General features: G+C 41.9%; 1 protein-coding gene across 2 annotated transcripts in view; it reads left to right on the top strand.

Moving 5' to 3' along the window:
• Positions 1-622: 622 nt before the first annotated feature.
• The window catches only part of LOC121887175 (protein sidekick-1-like), a 248,567-nt gene continuing 231,758 nt past the window's right edge, over positions 623-17,431 (top strand). Inside the window, exons 1-2 of one of the 2 annotated variants that reach the window (XM_042397800.1) lie at positions 623-791; positions 910-2,455. In XM_042397800.1, coding sequence (XP_042253734.1) covers positions 2,284-2,455 — 172 coding nt within the window. In that variant the 5' untranslated portion in view covers positions 623-791; positions 910-2,283. The remainder of the gene's footprint in view (positions 792-909; positions 2,456-17,431) is intronic. The other variant, XM_042397809.1, reaches the window with a different exon arrangement.

The raw sequence follows: 17,431 nt of genomic DNA, 5'->3' as shown, positions 1-17,431 counted from the left end.
TGAAAATTGTGCAGTTATGGTTACAATTAATTTATAGAATTGGAAAATCCATGATTGTGCCAAGTAAGAAACTTGTTGAAAGACTTTGAAAGCTGTTTTTCAATTAAACAATGGGAAAATATTATCTTTAAAGTCCTGAAAATAAATACATTTATACATGTGGGCAGATCTGTATATGAAATTTCATTTTGGAACACGAGGTATGTTAATAATTCTGTTTTAAAAAACACCTTGTTTTATGGTGTGATAGAAATTATGATTTCCTCTGAAGTTTAGAGTAAAATGCCAAAAATTATATATTAAATAAGGAAGTGTTTCTACACACAATGGAGAAACATTTCTCTAAATATGTGTTAGATTTTATAAAAGTTTGCAGACCAAAATGGACCATAGTTGAAGAGTTACCCAATAATGAAATTTAACACACAATTGGTCGAATAGTGATCTATTTTGAAAGTTTGGGACAAAACTCCTGACAGACACGTTTTTCTGTGTGTGTGTGTGTGTGTGTGTGTGTGTGTGTGTGTGTGTGTGTGTGTGTGTGTGTGTGTGTGTGTGTGTGTGTGTGTTGGGGTTTTGGGGGGAGTTCAGGGACGCCGTCAACCACGCTTTCAGTGCTTTCGTTGATTCCCGCCCCCTGGTTCGGACTGTCCAATAGGAACACCGGGAGAACCGGATTCGACCAATTAGCAACGACGGATGATAGTGAATGGAAGTTTAGTTTTTGAGTTTGGGGTAGATCGATAGATGGATTAACGGAGACGACGGACCACGGAACGTGGATATCAGTGGTAAAAAGTCGATTTATAGTCATACATATTGATAGCTTGCTTCCACGAGGGTTTGTTTGAATAAGACTACACAAAAGCCCTCTCTCTCTCTCTCTTTCTCTCTCTCTCCCCCCCCAAGTGTGTGTCGAGGAGAGGAGGGAGGCAGGTGTTCAGTTGAGGGAGACGCATCGCCTCAGTCGGCTCCCCCAAGCTTCAACAGGGTGCCGAGACGGAGGAAAACGGCTAAAACGGCCGGCTAACCGGGGACCAGAACTCCCGTAAGAAGAACGGACTACGATAAACGTTTTTTTTTTTTCGAAGAAACGGTTTCTTTGGGTTTCTTTCTGTTTTTGGAGGACCGTTGAAGACTCTGGATAAAGCAGCGAAAGGCTTCAGTGTCGCAGTAGCAGCAGTGAGAGTAACGTCTCTCTTTCCAACGGCTGTTTTTTTTTCAGTTAAAAGCGACTGTTACTTTTTTTTTGGTTTGTATCAACTCCTCCTCACCAGCATATGTACAAAAAGGTGGAAAAGTCTCGGTTGTTGCTCACAAACTTGGAAGTAATTCATTTATGTTTTTTTTTTGCTAACCTGTTGTGTCATTTTTTCCGTGTTATCCGAGACGCCGCGCATCACGGCAAGTTAGCCTATCTGGTATCCGAGGCAAGACTCCCCCATTCCGGGATAGTGGATAATTTCGATCCGCTACGACTCGGGTTAACAGTTAATTAGGATATCTAACTTTTGCTCATATAATTGACTGCAGCCTACTCTTCTCCATCACCACACTTGAAAAAAGACACGGAGCGCTCTGTCCAGTTTTTTTTTAGCAGACAGAAACCAGGGATATTCACAGAATCAATTAGTGAATTGATTTTTTAGAGCACACACACACACATACATACACACAAACAGGCAAATCACGGATGGATAATTGACGTGTTTTAATGCTTCTCTGTTAATACGACCACTGAACAAACGGCTAAAGGATACGCGGGACAAATCCCCGGTGAAGACATCAAAACAAACGCGGATTTGAGGTCGATAGCAGAGAATAAGCCGATAAGTCTAAAACACACTCAAATGTATTAATTCTGTGCTCGGATCAATCCAAATGAAAATGAGGTATCACAGGGCGCAGAAACACACGGACTCCGCCACAGCACACACAGATTACCGTGTCGTTATACCGTGAAGCCAGACTAGTGAAGGAAAGTCTTTCTGTTGGTGAGGCGCCCCCCCCTCCGCTCCTCCACCCGCTGCTTGCCGAGTTTTGGACACCGGAGCTGGGAAGGGAAGTCAGAGAAGGGAGCTTGTCAGCAGTGACAGCGGTGTTACAGTACAGAACTCGTGGAGCTCGGAGCTCCACTTCACCGGTACGCGCGTAGCTGCCGGTGCTGAAGCCAGTTCCTCTCATCTCGGACTCCTTCCCTCTGGTGCGCAGGGCAGAGAGAGTTGCAGCAGCAGCGGCAGCAGCAGAGCTCAAGAGGACACTGTTGGTCCCCTCTCCTGCAAGATGAAACCGGGAATTTGTTGTCCCGAGGAGTCCCCGGAGCGTGCGGACGGACTCGTCCCAGGGAGCCGGCAGATGATGCTGGGGACCGGGACGACCCGGAGTGGGAGCCGGTGTGTGCCTGTCTTTCTCCTGCTCCTTCTCGGCAGCAGCTGCCACATGTTGCACGGCCAAGGTAAGAGCTGAACTCTCAGGAGCCCTGGGTCTAAATGTCAGGTGATAAACTGGGGAATTAGATGTCAATTTTAAGATCTGTTAATACGGTATGGTGCATGTTTAAAGGGTATAAGTGGCACCATACAAAGTGTACTGTCTGAAAACACCATCTGACAAGCTCATTTGTCACTGGGTCCATGGTGAACGGGGGGAAAAGTGAAATGATGACTCCAAACTGGAAACAAGGATGTGATTTATGAAACCAAGCATAGCAGTTTGTCTAGTAGTTGGGATGTGTCTGTGTAGGAGGGGTATAGAGTGGAGGGGGATTTTTTTATTAGGCCAACAACAGTTTTTTTGTAAATTAAGTCAGATTGATTGATTGTGTGAGAGAGACAGAGAAGGTACTTATATAGTGCATGTGTGAATTATTGTTATTGTTGTGATGATGCATAGATTGTCGGATGATCGTTGGATTAAGGTATTGGGGATGTGTAAGCGTGTGTATGGGGGGCATTGATAATCCCCCTCTTAGTAAATGACCTGCTTAACTACAGGTCGAGATTGGGAATGAAAACTCACAAATGCACAAACACATAGACATTTGCAGCCGCACACAGCGTATTAATTTAAGTTGACTCCTATTAGTCCAGCATTGACCCTGTTGCACTGGCAGGTGTCCACATTAGTGTGTGACATGTGGTTGCAGAGGGCTAAAATGTGGAGTAATTGTTAAATACAGCAACAGGAAAGAGCACACATGATGAAATATCGATTTCTGAGCAAAGCTGTTTGTGGAAACTGTGTTTTGCCATGTTACATGCATTTATGTGCTTTCTCTCTTTCGTAGCTGTAGACTGATGGTGAGAAACTGGCTATTGGTGTATTTCTGTGTTTGTGTGTGTGTCTTTGTGTGTACCTCATGGGATCATGTCAGACTGGCAAAACAAAAGCACAGAAAAAGGTCAGACTGGTGTCGACACAGTTTTCTCTGGGTCACAGATGGCGTGGTGGGCAGAATGTAAGGCTGAGACTCGGGGTTATGTGGAGGAGGGGTCTTAGGAATGTCTGTTCGTGTGTGTGTGTGTGTGAGAGTGAGAGTGAGGGATAGAGAGGTGGGGGTGAGCTATTTGTGAACGCACGGAGAATGTGTGCAGGAAAGTGTCTGCGTGAGTGTGAAAGAGGGAGCACAGGGAAGGGAGGAATGAGAAAAAGGCAGGAGGAGGGAGGTAGTGTGGCGAAGAGGAGAAGGAGGTGGTGTGAGAAGGAGCAGAGGAGGGAGTGGGGAGTGGCAGGGAAAGGGGGTGAGAAGAAAAAAAAAATGAAGTGGGGGGGTTAGAGAGGGAATGCGGCGCACCGTGCTTGTCACTCAGAGAGCTGCGTCTGCAGTTCAATCGATGATGACGGTATGACAACACCTCTGTGTGTGTCAAAAGTTGCTTTCTTCTCCCTTCTTTTCCCAGTCGTCACACTCTCTGTCTTCCTCCCTCCTTCCTAGGTGTTGAGGAGGAGGTGGGAGACAGAGAAACGGTGTGGCTGCAGAGTCAGCTCCTTTTGTCCTCCCTCTAATGTCAAGGTCTCAGCACCAGCACCCAAGTCACCACTCACCCCCACCCTCCTGCCCTCAGACCCACCGACCCCTTCCAGCTGTTGGGTTGGGGGGTGGGTGGGTGGGGGGGGGTGGGGGGGGGGTGCCCTGCTGTGAAATGTCCATACCTCAGGATGGCTGGCAGGGGTTGTGCTTGTATATGCATGTGTGTTGGGAGTAGCGGGTGAATTGGAAAATAGTGAAACAGATATGAGACGGGGTTGCTGGTGGTGGTGGTGGTGGTGGTGGTGGTGTTGGTGAGGCGGAGTTATTGATTTGATAAGCTGTGCCAGGCGGCCAATCGAAGGCTGTAGATTTTCCGGGTTCCGACCCCTCTATCCCCAGCATTTATTAGGACGTTTTATTTTAGGTGGAAAAGGATGAAATTCATGAGCCAAGGTTGATCCTCCTGATCTCTCCCCGCCTCTTTCTCTCTCTCTCTCTCTCTCTCCCCCCCCTCCTCCTCTCCCTCCCTCTCCCTCTTTCACTCTCCCTCCCTCTTTCTCTCAGTCAATCGATGCCCACACCCCTCCTCATAAATGCGAGGCTTTATATGAGCCAACTCTCGTCTCTGGGAGCACATTTAAATAAGCTCATCGATCTTTCATTTTAGAGTTTAAGTGACGGCAGCATTTTACTGTCTCTCTCCTCCTCTTCCTCCCCCCTTCCTCCACCTCTCATCTGCTCACCTCTCCACCCTCCCTTCTTTATTCATAACTTATCCCTCTAACCCCCCCCTCCCGCCACTGCCTCCCTGTCACTGAGTGGGTTCTGCTCCACAGCTGTTTGACTGATTCGCATTTCCAGCTTGGATACAGACAGAGCCTCATTCTAGACTTTATATTCTGAGTGAAGTCACAGATGGGTCACATTCAGTGTGTTTCAAAATGTAAATCATATTCTGTATGGCAGAGTCCAGAATGCCTTACTATCCTTAATATTGTTGTTGACTTGTATATTGCCACAGTGCTAACTGCTCAGGATTTTCTGAAAACAACCTTGTTTCAGTTTGACAGCCATGCATTGAGCATGCATGAGATTATCAACAGGGTTTTTATAAATCCAAACCACAGAGGACCATGTAATATTAGTCCACTGTCCAAAGTCAGAGGGGGTTCACATAACAACAGCGATATGGACCATTAGGTTTATTATACATGGAGAATGATTTTGTCCTAGTTGCTAATGTGGATAATGATTATGGTCTATAAGTATCCAACGTGTAATGAAAAAATGCTGCTGGTTGTCATTAATACTAACCTTGCCCAAGGTAATTGCATTAAAATGTGGCTCGTGCATCCCAGCTGTTAAATTGTTGCACTTCTTTACAGTCTGAAAAATAAAAAATACATTTTTGTAATTTAAGGGTTCACCCTAAAGTTTAGTTCTTACTTTTGAATTTGAAAGTTTTCTTCAGCTTCAACTAGGCCAAGAAAAGGACTTCCGTCGTCATGCTGACCCAGTTGGACTGGATCTATAAATGTGATTAGGTTTGATATGACACATGTCATTGGCTCAGCTAAGCCAGAGCTTGATGCTGATTGGACCACTGGGCATGCTTAAGTGAATTGAGGTCACTGATAGGACATTTTGATGGTGGGCTGTGAGCTGTGAGAGTTCTGAGCGTGATGTCAAAACCCAAATCAAATAGACGAGCATGCAGTTTTACACATGTGCACACACCCACACACACACACACACACAAAGTCCTTCTCTCTCATCAGTGTCAAACAGTTAAAGCGAACGTGGAAATTTGCTTAACCATGTTGTAATGAGGAGAGGTTACATTAGAAGCCTTGTCTAAGTGATTATCATCTTCCACGCTGCACAACCTCCCTCACCGTGACTTCTTCCACCTCTTTAACACTTCTTATTTCTGTTTCTGAATTTTAAATGTTATTTCCACTGATAGTCACGTTTCCTCCAGCAGCCTTCACTTTCAGCTTTAAAAACCAATATTTTTACAACAGTTATGAGGCATTGTATTGTAAAGGTAAGTTAATAGTAGCATTCTCCATTACTTTAGCATGCAACTTGAGTATTAAGGGTATTTTAAACCGTAGATTTTGAGCTTGTTACAAAACAGTCAGACATGTTCTTTCTCTGCCCACAGACACAAATCTAATCCCACATTCAACTAGTTCGAATTTTGGAGGCCTCAGGAGAGACTTAGCAGTCTGATAGATTGTGTGTGCGTGCATGTGCATGCGTGTTAGAGAAGGAGAGCGAAAGATGGAGGAGGCGATCGTATGTATGTGTGTGTGTGTGCGTGGGAGTGTGTGATAGATGTCAGGTTAGTCAGGTCTAAGAGGAAGTGAGGTCCCTGGTTGACTCCCTTATTTCCTGTCTGTCAGGAGGAACAAATCACCACACTTCCACAGCCACCTGACACTTTGTGTGCTTGGTCTGTGCGTGTCCGTGTGTTTGAGAAGGAAAGACACACAGTTGTGTGTATCTACCTGTCTCTGCGTGCACACCTGGTATGTGAAAGAGATTTTAGTGTGACAGGACTGCAGATTACATACAGTATGTGTGGCAGGTGTGCGTTTGTGTCTGTGTGTGTTTGTGTCTGTGTGTGTGTGTGTGTCAGATTGATGCTAACCCTCTATCAGTCCTAAGTGTTTTCCTCTCACAGCAGACGAAGTGGCAGCTATAGAGAAGCAGCCAGAGTCTCTTAATGGAAAATAATCACCTGTGTATGTCTGTGAGAAGTGCAGTGTGTACAAAGGAGAGGGTGTGTGTGGAGCAGGTGCGTCTACCCCATCTTCTATTGTTCAAACACACACACACACTCACACACACGCACACAAACTTGCAGTAGCTGATATGACTTTTTTGGTGAGCCTGTGAGTTTGGTTAGTGAGGTCATTAAGAGGTGTGTTGGGTAATGTTTCACAGTCTAGCAGTGATACTGTGAGTGTTGTCACTTCAAGGCACAATATATTAAACATGAATATAAGACACAGATATACAGTAATTGCTAAAAGCTTTGTGTGTGCCTGAAGTATCTACATATATGTGTGCTTCTGCCCAGTCAGAATGGTTTCCTTTCTTTCTGAAAAGATGCATTTTATAGGAGTTTTCCTCAAAAACATCCTTCAGAGCTTTGAAATATGAGCCAAGTGGGATACACTCCGGTCTCCCTCTGCCTCGCTCTCTGTCTTCCTTCTTTTTGCTCTTCACTTTTTTGTGTGTTTGTTCTTTCAGTATTGCTTCTCTTCTTTTTATTTTCTGATTCTTTCTTCCCTCTGTGTCTCCCCATAAAGGACTAAAGAATCCATTGCTGTGGGTCACACAGGTGGAATTGAGGCTGTTTTGCTGTTTAGGCCTTGGTGTTTATTATGTAAGTTAGAGGGAGGAGGTTGCTATTGATCTACTGTGTGTACGTGTGTTAGAAGTGAGGGGTGGGATATAGCACAAAAGCTTATCTTGTACTTTTGAAGATGGTTCTTCAGCGAGACTTCCAGATAAAGCCGAATGCTTACAAAACATGAAGTCTATTGATTGACGGAACTGCAAGACATCACAAAAGCAAAAAAAGTGACAGACAGATATTGAGGTTGACAGGAAAATAGGTGCATACGTGCGCACACGCACACCTTTGCAACTTTTGTTTGTCAACTAAAGTAGGTAATGTTTAAATCCATGAGGTCAGCTTACATTGGTTCCCTTTAGGCTGTTATTAAGGTAACACCTGTGTCAGAATTTAGTCGCCCCCTGTAATTAGGTTCAGACTTGTATGTGTCCCTCTTACACATGGACAGCTGGTGGTATTTGTATGTTGAGCAGAAACGATTAGTTGATCGGCAAAAAAATTAACCAGCAAATATTTTAATCATCGTTTAATTGTTTGAGTAAACAAAAAGACTAAACATTCTCCAGTTCCTTCTTAAATATGAAGTTTTGCAAATTTTCTCTGTATATCATCCTTGTAATATTAGGAATTATTTAACTATAACATGCCTTCAAATGCTTTGTCCAACCAACAACCTTGGATATGCAACATCCAGCCATGTGACCAAAAAGAGAGTGTAGATGGAGAGACAAGCAGCTCTGGTGAAGTGCTAAGAGGAACCAAATCAATACACTAATTGTAAGAGAGGAACATCCTCCTGCTGCTCTGCCCCTGAAAACATAGTATCATTTTGTAATGTAGAACATCTGACATTTGGCTTTAATGTTAAATATATCTTGATAAACTGAATTAAACAATATCACAACCTCCGTATACAGGCTTTGTGCAGTTTGCCTTAGGGTTATAACTGTACCCCAAAGTAATAATGTAGTAATAATGTATTATTTGAATTGAATAAATAAGAACCTTATTAAAAGTGAGTCACATAAAGTCAAAACAAGACTTTCTAGCTTGCTATACAAATTATTGCCTGTTGCAGATGAATTTAATAAGTCCTCTGGTTATTGTGAAAGCAGAATAGCTATGGGGAGTGGTAGACTGAAGAAGAGTTATTTTCACATTTTTGTAGTGACAGTATGCTTGCATAGCAGCTTACTTAAATATCACGGACTGCAGTTAATAAATGAATATTTCCATGCTGTTCTGCAGTCACACCTTCATTGAAATTAAACATTCATTTCAGTGGCAAGGTTGACTGCTTTGGGGCAGTGGTGGCGAGGGGATGCCGCTCTCTGTTTAGGAGTGGCTGAGATTGACACTAAAATGAGAATAGCTGGTCCACCTTAAAGGTCAGTCCACCTTACGTGAGCCCGTAACCCCCTTCACTTTTCCAGCAGTTGGGGAAACAACAGATGAGACTTTTCTTGGTCTTGAGAAACTGCAGCATTTATTAACTTACACACTGTAGTCTGTATTGTACATTTACTGCCAGAGTGACAACTTACTGCTAACCTTTTCCTCTGCTCCGCTGGCATTCACTGTCACTTTTTTTGCCGCTTGCTCAACCAGACGTTCGCTCAACCACACACTTGCTATGCACACACATTACACACTGCCCTATTCCTTAAAGAAGCTACGCTACGCTTATAACAGTACCTTTCATTTAGATGTCCTTTGAAGAATGAGGAGAGGGAGGATTCTGGGATTTGATGCACTAGTTGATGACTCAAAACAATTCCACGATAACGTAGGGTGTTATCGTGTAGTGAGAGAGTGACAATCATTAGTAGCCCACTGATATTAATGATTGCGTGAAATTTTAGCAACAGCGCTCATAATTCTGCAGCGGCACACCACCGCTGTAGAATGAATATAGGGGAAACACTGCATTTGAAATGAACGTTTTAAGTGGCCATAATTGATATTTTTATAATATGTGTAATGTGAAAGGCATCGCTCGTAGTGATGAACCTACAGAGAATTATCACCCAACTCTGCTGCTCCACTCAGCTTTATGGACCTTTATAGCGAATTTCAGTACACGTTTAGCTGTCTGGCTGCAACTTTACTGTTTTTACTGCTCTCATAGGATTGTTTCAGGCTGAAGCAGGCAGCTGTTTTCAGTGTAACAGCTCTAAAATTCCAACTCTCAAACAGCAAACAGACACAGTTAACAACTAGCTGGTGAACATAGTGGAGCATTTAGCAGCTAAAGAGCCAAATATTTCCCTCAGGAGTTGGTAGAGAGCAAAATAGAGCTAAAACAAAGTGAATATTGGACTTACATTGTCCAGGTGGACAGAAACACGACTCCAAATGAATGATGATGTTTCTCCCTAACTGCAGGATGTGTAAATAAACAACTCTTTGCTAACAAGTTTGCCACATCAACTTAAAAGGTGATGATATGTCAGTTGTATGTCTGCAAATTGTATCTGCTGCCCCCAAGTGGGCAAAAAATCCGTTATTGCAGGAGTAAATATTGCTGCAAATATTTAAGGTTTTATAAAAGGGCTAGGCAATTATTTGGAAAGCCCCAAAACCATGACTCAATTGAATTTCAGTCATGTCAGTATTTTTGATTAATTAATTGATTGAGCCTGCTACCTACCCCTCAGGCCGCATTCTGACTGAAAACGGTAGCGCGTGAAAATAATACAAGGGCTGCGGTGGTGGGAGCTTGTTGTGTGAGGTACCGATGAGACAATGAAATACGACCCAGGAAGTCAAGTTGGAGTTACAGATTAATTGCATTTAAGGACCTATCAGAAGCGGGAAATGTCGAGTTGTATTGCAGCAAAAGCCTGGTTCAACTTTTTGCCGGAGGACTGCTGCGTTTTTTTGCTGATCCCTATGCCCCCCACTTCCCCCGACGCTGCGTAAACACACTGTGCCCATTCAAATGAATGGGAGGGTGCATTTTTTCACACCCTGCTGGTTTGGGTCTGAATGTGGCCTTACGAATCTATCTCTGCAGGGAAGACTTAGAAAACAATTTGCCCATTTCATGAATCAAGTTGGCATTGTTCCACCTAACAGTTTTAAGGGACGTAATTATGTAATTTAAGAGATGTAACTATGCACGCCCAGTCAGAAACAAAAACAAAACAAAGCAAAACACTGTTGGAAATAATGGAGTAGTGGTCAGATAAGCAGAGTAGTGCAGGACACTTAGCGCTCCATGTGCTTTGCGTGGCCTGTGTGCAGGAAACAGAGCCCAGGACAGGCAGGTGTACTTGCCGTCAGAGCAGAGTCTGGTTTAGCAGAAAGCTGTGACTGTAATGGTGAACAGAATGGGTTACAGTTTGTCACAAAATAAATTCTTCTGCTCTTTGTGAACCAAGCAGAGTTAATCACAAACAAAAGCACAAGTACAAACATTATTGCATGACTGTTGTACCCTAAAACTGTATGCATGAAGGGGAATCAAACATACAAATGCTATGAAAAGAGAGGCACCCAAACATGAATTGGTTGTTTTAATTTTTTGTGGCTGGCTGACTGTTCCTGCTTGAGACCTCTGGGTATTTACTTATTACATCATCTGATAAAAAGGCAAGAAACACAGGGAAACCAGAAGTGCCAGACGAAAAAGTAAACTACATACACAAAACACCTTGTCAAATGTGAAAGGGGTATAGGGTATGCATATTTAAAAATGTCAGAAAAAAATCTTTCACAATGACACATTGGATTATTGCTCTTGCCGTGATAAAGAATAGTTTTATCTAGCATCATTGCTTCTCTGTTTTTGAGATAACCTGTATTTGATGAATAGTAATGTCTCTTTCTGATGATATTCATTGTTTACAAATAAGCTGCAGCCAGAGGAAGATGAAACAAGAACTAATAAATGAAACCAAGAGTCATTGTGACAGTTTCATCATGTGTAGTACATTTCATGGAACCTAATGGTATTAAGAACTTTGAACCCAGTGATGATAATAATGATGCAAAAAGTTGTATACAGCCACACGCCTCTAAAAAAGGGCCACAGACACGCATGAAGAATGAATTCTGATTAAGATGATAATAACATGCTTTCCAAATGTGAAGAAAAAGTTTGTTAAACATACATATACTGTAGGTTGTGTACTGTATATTCAATGGTTGTATTCTGCTAAAAAGGCATACTCATGATAACTTCCATGTTTACTGTTTTGCAGTCCATCCCTTCCTCTCCAAGGTCATGGTTAGACTTTCCACTTATCAGTGTGATAGATGTAGATAGATGCTAACAGGAGCCGTTGTGTCGCATATATTAAACTCTGATGTACTGTATGTGCACAGTTATTATATTTTTATGATTGCTTTAAAGTAGAGGTTCAGTAGGAAACATGTAATCAACACACGCTTGACAAAGAGTAAAAAAAGCAGTGAATATGTGACAACAAGTGAAAGATGTTAAATTTAACTGAAAATAAATGGAACGTCATTTTAATGCAGTGCTGGCTTGTTCATCCTTACTACGCTAATTTTCACTTTTAAAATGATTAAAAAACAATATGTCATTTGTCTAGTCCTGTCCTATTAACAAATATTGGATATGAAAATTACTATTTTCTTTTTGCATAGACTGCTTACCATAACCATGTTTTCTCTGCCTGTAACAGGAAAATCCAGTTAAGGATTAGCAACATAACAAAAACCAAACTGTCATGATCATGAAGTGGTTTTGCATTGGATAAACTGGTAGAATATTGTGAGCTACAGTATGTGGCTCGCAATTTTCAAGAAATATCTGGGCATATATGGCCCATGACTTCGTCCAGAATGGAGGCCAAAACCTTGAATGAAACTAAGTAGATTCACTTATCATCAGTAAGTTTTTTACATTATTAATTGTTAATTTATTGGAAGCAGATAAAACAAAGCCGATTTCACACACGGCAGGCTACACAAAAGAAAAGAGGTTTACTTTGCATCCCTGCAGTCGGTGTATACAGCCTCTAATTGCAGATTGCATGATGCCAGCCTCAGTGTATCTTGATAGTACTTCACACATTATACGTACTGCCTATAGTGTACATATATGGTGTACTACAGTATGTGTTTTCACTCAGTGTTATACTCATATTACAAATACATATACAAGTTATAAAGGTTATTTCCAAAATACCTTTACATGTGCGTCACATGCCCTTTGTTTCTAAATATATTTTGACAGTTAATGTAAATATATTATGACATTTTACCCATACACTACCGTCCATATGTTGCACTGTATGAAAACAATATACAGTATAGGAGTACTGCTTCAGTTTAAAATGATTTAAAATTTAGATTTGTGCAATCCCAATCCCAAAAATGTGACACCAAAAAAACAAAAGAAATACAGCTTTCAGTTTTGTATCACGTAAACAAGGCAATCTAGAAACAGATACCTATTTACAGGAACAGCTGAGAGAACTAAAACTGCAGGTGGCTGGAAATACATCAGAAAGACACACACACACACACACACACACACACTCTCTCTTTTTCTCTCTCTCTCTCTCTCTTAACACCTGGGAAGTGCCTTTAAATCCATAGCCTTGTACTGTCAGTCATTTAGTGGCAGCACTAGATTAGTTGAAGGCTCAAGAGCAGTCTCACAGTGGGGTGAAGAAAGCAGCGCCGCTGCTACATCATACACGCACATCACGCGCTGTGTGTAGGGCACCAAAGAGCGGGGGGGCACCAACAGGTAAAGTTGAAAATATATTCAAGGATTTGAACTTCCTGAAAAAGTTTCGAACTTCTCAAACACAAACAACTCCTCCTTCCTAGTGTGGTAAGGTAGACAACAAGCTACAAACTAATTTTCACCCAAACGAGCTGTCCTCTGAGCTAGACTAATAACAATCTCTATTTACAGCCGACTGTGAGACAAGTGCGCAGGGAAAATGCAACACTGGCAAGAGATACTACAAAAATATTCAATAACTTCACTCTCATACAGTGTAGTGTCCCTAAAACCACTTGTCACAAAATCACATTGATAATGAAAATATATTTCTTTGGTTTATTTTATTGAAGATGGAAGAAAGTTTCTGTCAGTACTGGCATTTGACCTGGAAACCCTCCAGTAGATCATACCCCAGGCTGTTGTCTTTTTCTTTCACTTTCTGCTCTTTCTCTCTGTTTATCGCTCTCTCCCTTGCTTTCGCTCTCTTCTTTTAGTGTTGCTGTAGCCATTTTTACTGTGGCATTCACAGGGCGTGAGTGACACAGAGTGGAGATTGTGCAGCGGAAGAACATCAAATGTGTCCCCCCTCCCTGTGCTCCCCGCACCAGATGCACCTGGCTGAGGCTCTTTATTTGTTTGTGTATGTTTTCATTGTGGTGGGGCCATCGTGCTATTTGAATGGTATCTTTGCATAGTGAATCGCCAGTCACGGAATATTACCGAGGTCAGACTGGGGTTGAGTAGAAGTGCAGGAGTGTACAATCATTGTGTGTGTATTATAACAGCATGAATTACTCGTTCAGTCCAAGCGCTTTACCCGGCTGCAGGTGTGCGTTGTTCTCAGCTTGATGTGTTTGATCTGCCACAGGTGTTTGAGAGGGTGGAAATGTGTGTGTGTGTGTGTGTGTGTGTGTGCCAGTGTGTGTGTTTGTGCACCCTCTTGTCTGTGTATGGTGATTTATGCTATAGGCTCAGAGCAAAAAAGACCCTTTTTGATCTCATCCAGGAATAGGCAGGAAGTACTGTATATGTGTGTATGTGTGTGTGTGTGTGTGTGTCTGGCCAGAGGTTTTTAGCTTAGTCCTTTGATCCAAGTGAGAGGTGGGCATACCTCTATGAGGAGCTAGCCAGCAGTATGGAGACTTGGCTTGTGCTGAAGTGTGTGTGTGTGTGTGAGAGAGTGAATGTGGCAGAAGTGTTTGGCCAGAATCATAAAGTGGCGGCTTGTGTTTGTGCTGCATGTAAAGTATCAGTCAAAAATTTAGACACACTTTCTCATTCAAGTGAATGCGAAGGTGTGTCCAAACTTTTGACTGGTTCTGTATATCAGTATGCATTAGTGAGTGGGCAGCACACAGCCAAAAGCCTGTTGTTTTGCATGTTGGTATCAATAATGTGATGTCTTAACCCTCCTCTGCTTCCAGACTGATGGACAGTGCTGCTGTGAGTCCAGGTTTTGACTTTGCCTTTTACAGTGCTTGTTATCTAAAATGGCTTGAGGAACACAATGACTTTTTTGAATGGTGATATTGAATAAGTGATATTTGTATATGGTGGGTTGACTGTACAATTCACAAAAAAAATTGCCCTCTAAAAGCATTACTTAAACAGTGCCAAATCAATTTTCTTTCCATTTCCTGTAAATATGCTGTGATGTGATTATCTCTCCCTGTCTGCCTCAACTTTGGGATTGGAACGTTCAGGTTGACATCCTGTAAGGAACTGGAAGTGCTGCACTGGGGGCTCATTTTCAAGATAACGCATAATAGATCCTGTATATTACCACTGTATTGCAGAAAAGCATATTTTTCAAAAAAACTGAACATGGATGGGAGCAGATTGCAAATTAATTCTTATTTTATAACCACATGCTCAGTTAGGTCCCAATTTAGATGTGTGATTTAAGTTTTTGCACAGTGGTGCAACAATTTTTATTTTCACCCCAGTGCGTTAATTCAATTTCTGGAGTTCCATGCAGGGATAAGAGGGTTTCTGCAAAAAGCATTGCATTAGTGCTGGTGGATCACACATCAACTGTATGGTCCGCTTGTTATAATCGCCAATCATATTCAAACAAATCTCCAATCAAATTATATCAACATGACAAGCTGTCACTCAGTCTTGGGTTTTGGATCATTTTATTCATGCTGATGGTTTTGGTTAATTTAATTTTTTAGTTTATTAGGATCCCCATTAATCAGTACACTAGGCAACAGCTACGCTTCCTGGGGTCCACATTGAACACAAAATAAATACAATACAAATCAAGATTAAATGAAAAGAAAATAACAATAGACAATTTTTAAAATGATGATGATAAAAAAACACAAAATGAGGTGGTGGTTATGGTGTCAAGCTCTGCGTAGTGCTGGGTGGTATACCGATTCATCCAGTGTACCGGTTTTAATTTCCCGTATGATATGAATTTTTCATATACACTGTACTGGTGCATAGCTGAAATAATTGCTGTAACCCTTCAATAGGCAGCAAAATATATAATCGCTGTGAAGAGCGCTATGGTCGGGGCAAGCTGTCTAGAGTGTATTTTGAGGGGACCCCTATTAACTGTGTAACCTTCTTACTAACGGTTATAACTTTATAACACAACAATTAATAACCCACAACTAACTCTCTTTAATGGGGCAAACACACAACAATTTGCCACACATAAACAAGCTGTAACACTAATAATTGTACATTTGCAAAATTACACCGCCGAACAGCGTGCTGGGTAGAGCTTGTTAGCTAGCCAGGTAGCTCCGTTATTGAGATTCTGCAGTTTCAGATTGAGATTCAGGCGAATGAGGCCTCGTGTATAATGACAGTTATTGGAGCAACCTCCTTCAGCCTCCTACTGCTTTAGAAATATACATGATTTTCACATGAATTGCTTCAAAAGTTTGTTTGTGAGCCTGAATGAAAGTAAACACAGGAACTAACTGCCTATAGATGCATTATGGGTAATTGCATAGAGAACTACATCCAGGGCAGTTTGCATGTCGGTTCGTTTACGTCTTAAGGCCCAAACGCACTGAAAGCGATAATTGACGTGTGTCATTTTAGGCCTGTCAATTGATGCTCCTATGGCGCACTGAAAGCATCAGATTTGAAATGCCAACACCTCAGAACCAACACAGATTTGTCATTTTGTTCTTTGTAGTAACTGATGCATTAGTTGGATGTAAAGAATGAATGAAATGGAGGAATGCAGAGGAGGAAAATAAGTGAAACTGAAACTCTGTTTCCACAGTAAATCATCTGTTGAGTGTTTGATGGTTATTTATTTGTGCTGTAAAATGTAACTGCTATGAAATAATCAGAATATAATGTTTTATTTCTCTCATTCAGAGGCTTTGTTCTCACTACCGCTCACTCTCCTTGCTTGACCACTGCCGTGCTGTCTCTCTCTCTCTCTCTCTCTCTTTTTCGGCTGCAGAGAAAACAGCTTTGGTCGCTGGATCCTCATTTGACACTCCAAAATTGAAACAAGGTTAGAGTCGGGGTGTCAAGGCAGTTTGACGCACCACATAACACTTTTGGTGTGTGTTCGGCCATTAAAAACAATAGGTGTACTTTAAAACGCGCGCGTCAGATGCTTTCAATGTGTTTGGGCCTTTAGGATGTAGCTCAGCATCTGCTCATGCTAGAGAAGTAGTAACTTTGCAGATGAAATAAAATAGTTCATGCCTGCGTGTTTCTAAATTGCAAGGATTGATTGATTGAAAGATTTACACACATGTAAACTGTACGGACTCCTGACAGTAGAATTAGCCACTATAAACCTAAAGGTCCAGTCATGCAAAAAATAAAAAATAAATACTTTGATATACTCTAAAAACTGCCTCATCTTAAAAAATACTGTGATACAAATTTTTGGTCATACTGCCCAGCACTAGTTTCTTTTTTGGCTGTCCACTCTCATATTCCAGATTGGATTCAGGCTTGAACATGTATGGATGGATTTGAGAAGTGGAGTAAAGACGGAGAAAAAGAAGTGAAATCCTGCCACTATAGATTGTTTACGTAGCCTCTGTAGCTGGCGGAAGTTGGCCGTGACACAGCTTCTGGAAACTAACCGATCAGAACAGAGTGGGCTCATCGGGAGGGGGGGCCTTAAAGAGGCAGGACCTTAAGCAGCCTGTTTCAGACGGAGGCTGAACTGAGCTACATAAAGGGCCAGTATAAGATAAATAAGGAGTTTTTTGAACTGTGAATCATGCAAAGCTACTCTAGTAGAGTCCCAGAATAAAAATATAGAGCTGGAAATGAGCATAATAGGTCCACTTTAATCTTCCTTCCTGTCGTCATTGGTCAAAAAAAGCACTTTAAGGAGTGCGACTTGAAATTTGATAGCTTTAGTGCGCTCACTTTTCCACAATTCAAG

The sequence above is a fragment of the Thunnus maccoyii genome, chromosome 2, assembly GCF_910596095.1.
Source record: "Thunnus maccoyii chromosome 2, fThuMac1.1, whole genome shotgun sequence".
Taxonomy (NCBI): Eukaryota; Metazoa; Chordata; class Actinopteri; order Scombriformes; family Scombridae; genus Thunnus; species Thunnus maccoyii.
The sequence above is the reverse complement of the archived record's forward strand: the minus strand, read 5'-3'. Positions and strand labels throughout refer to the sequence as shown.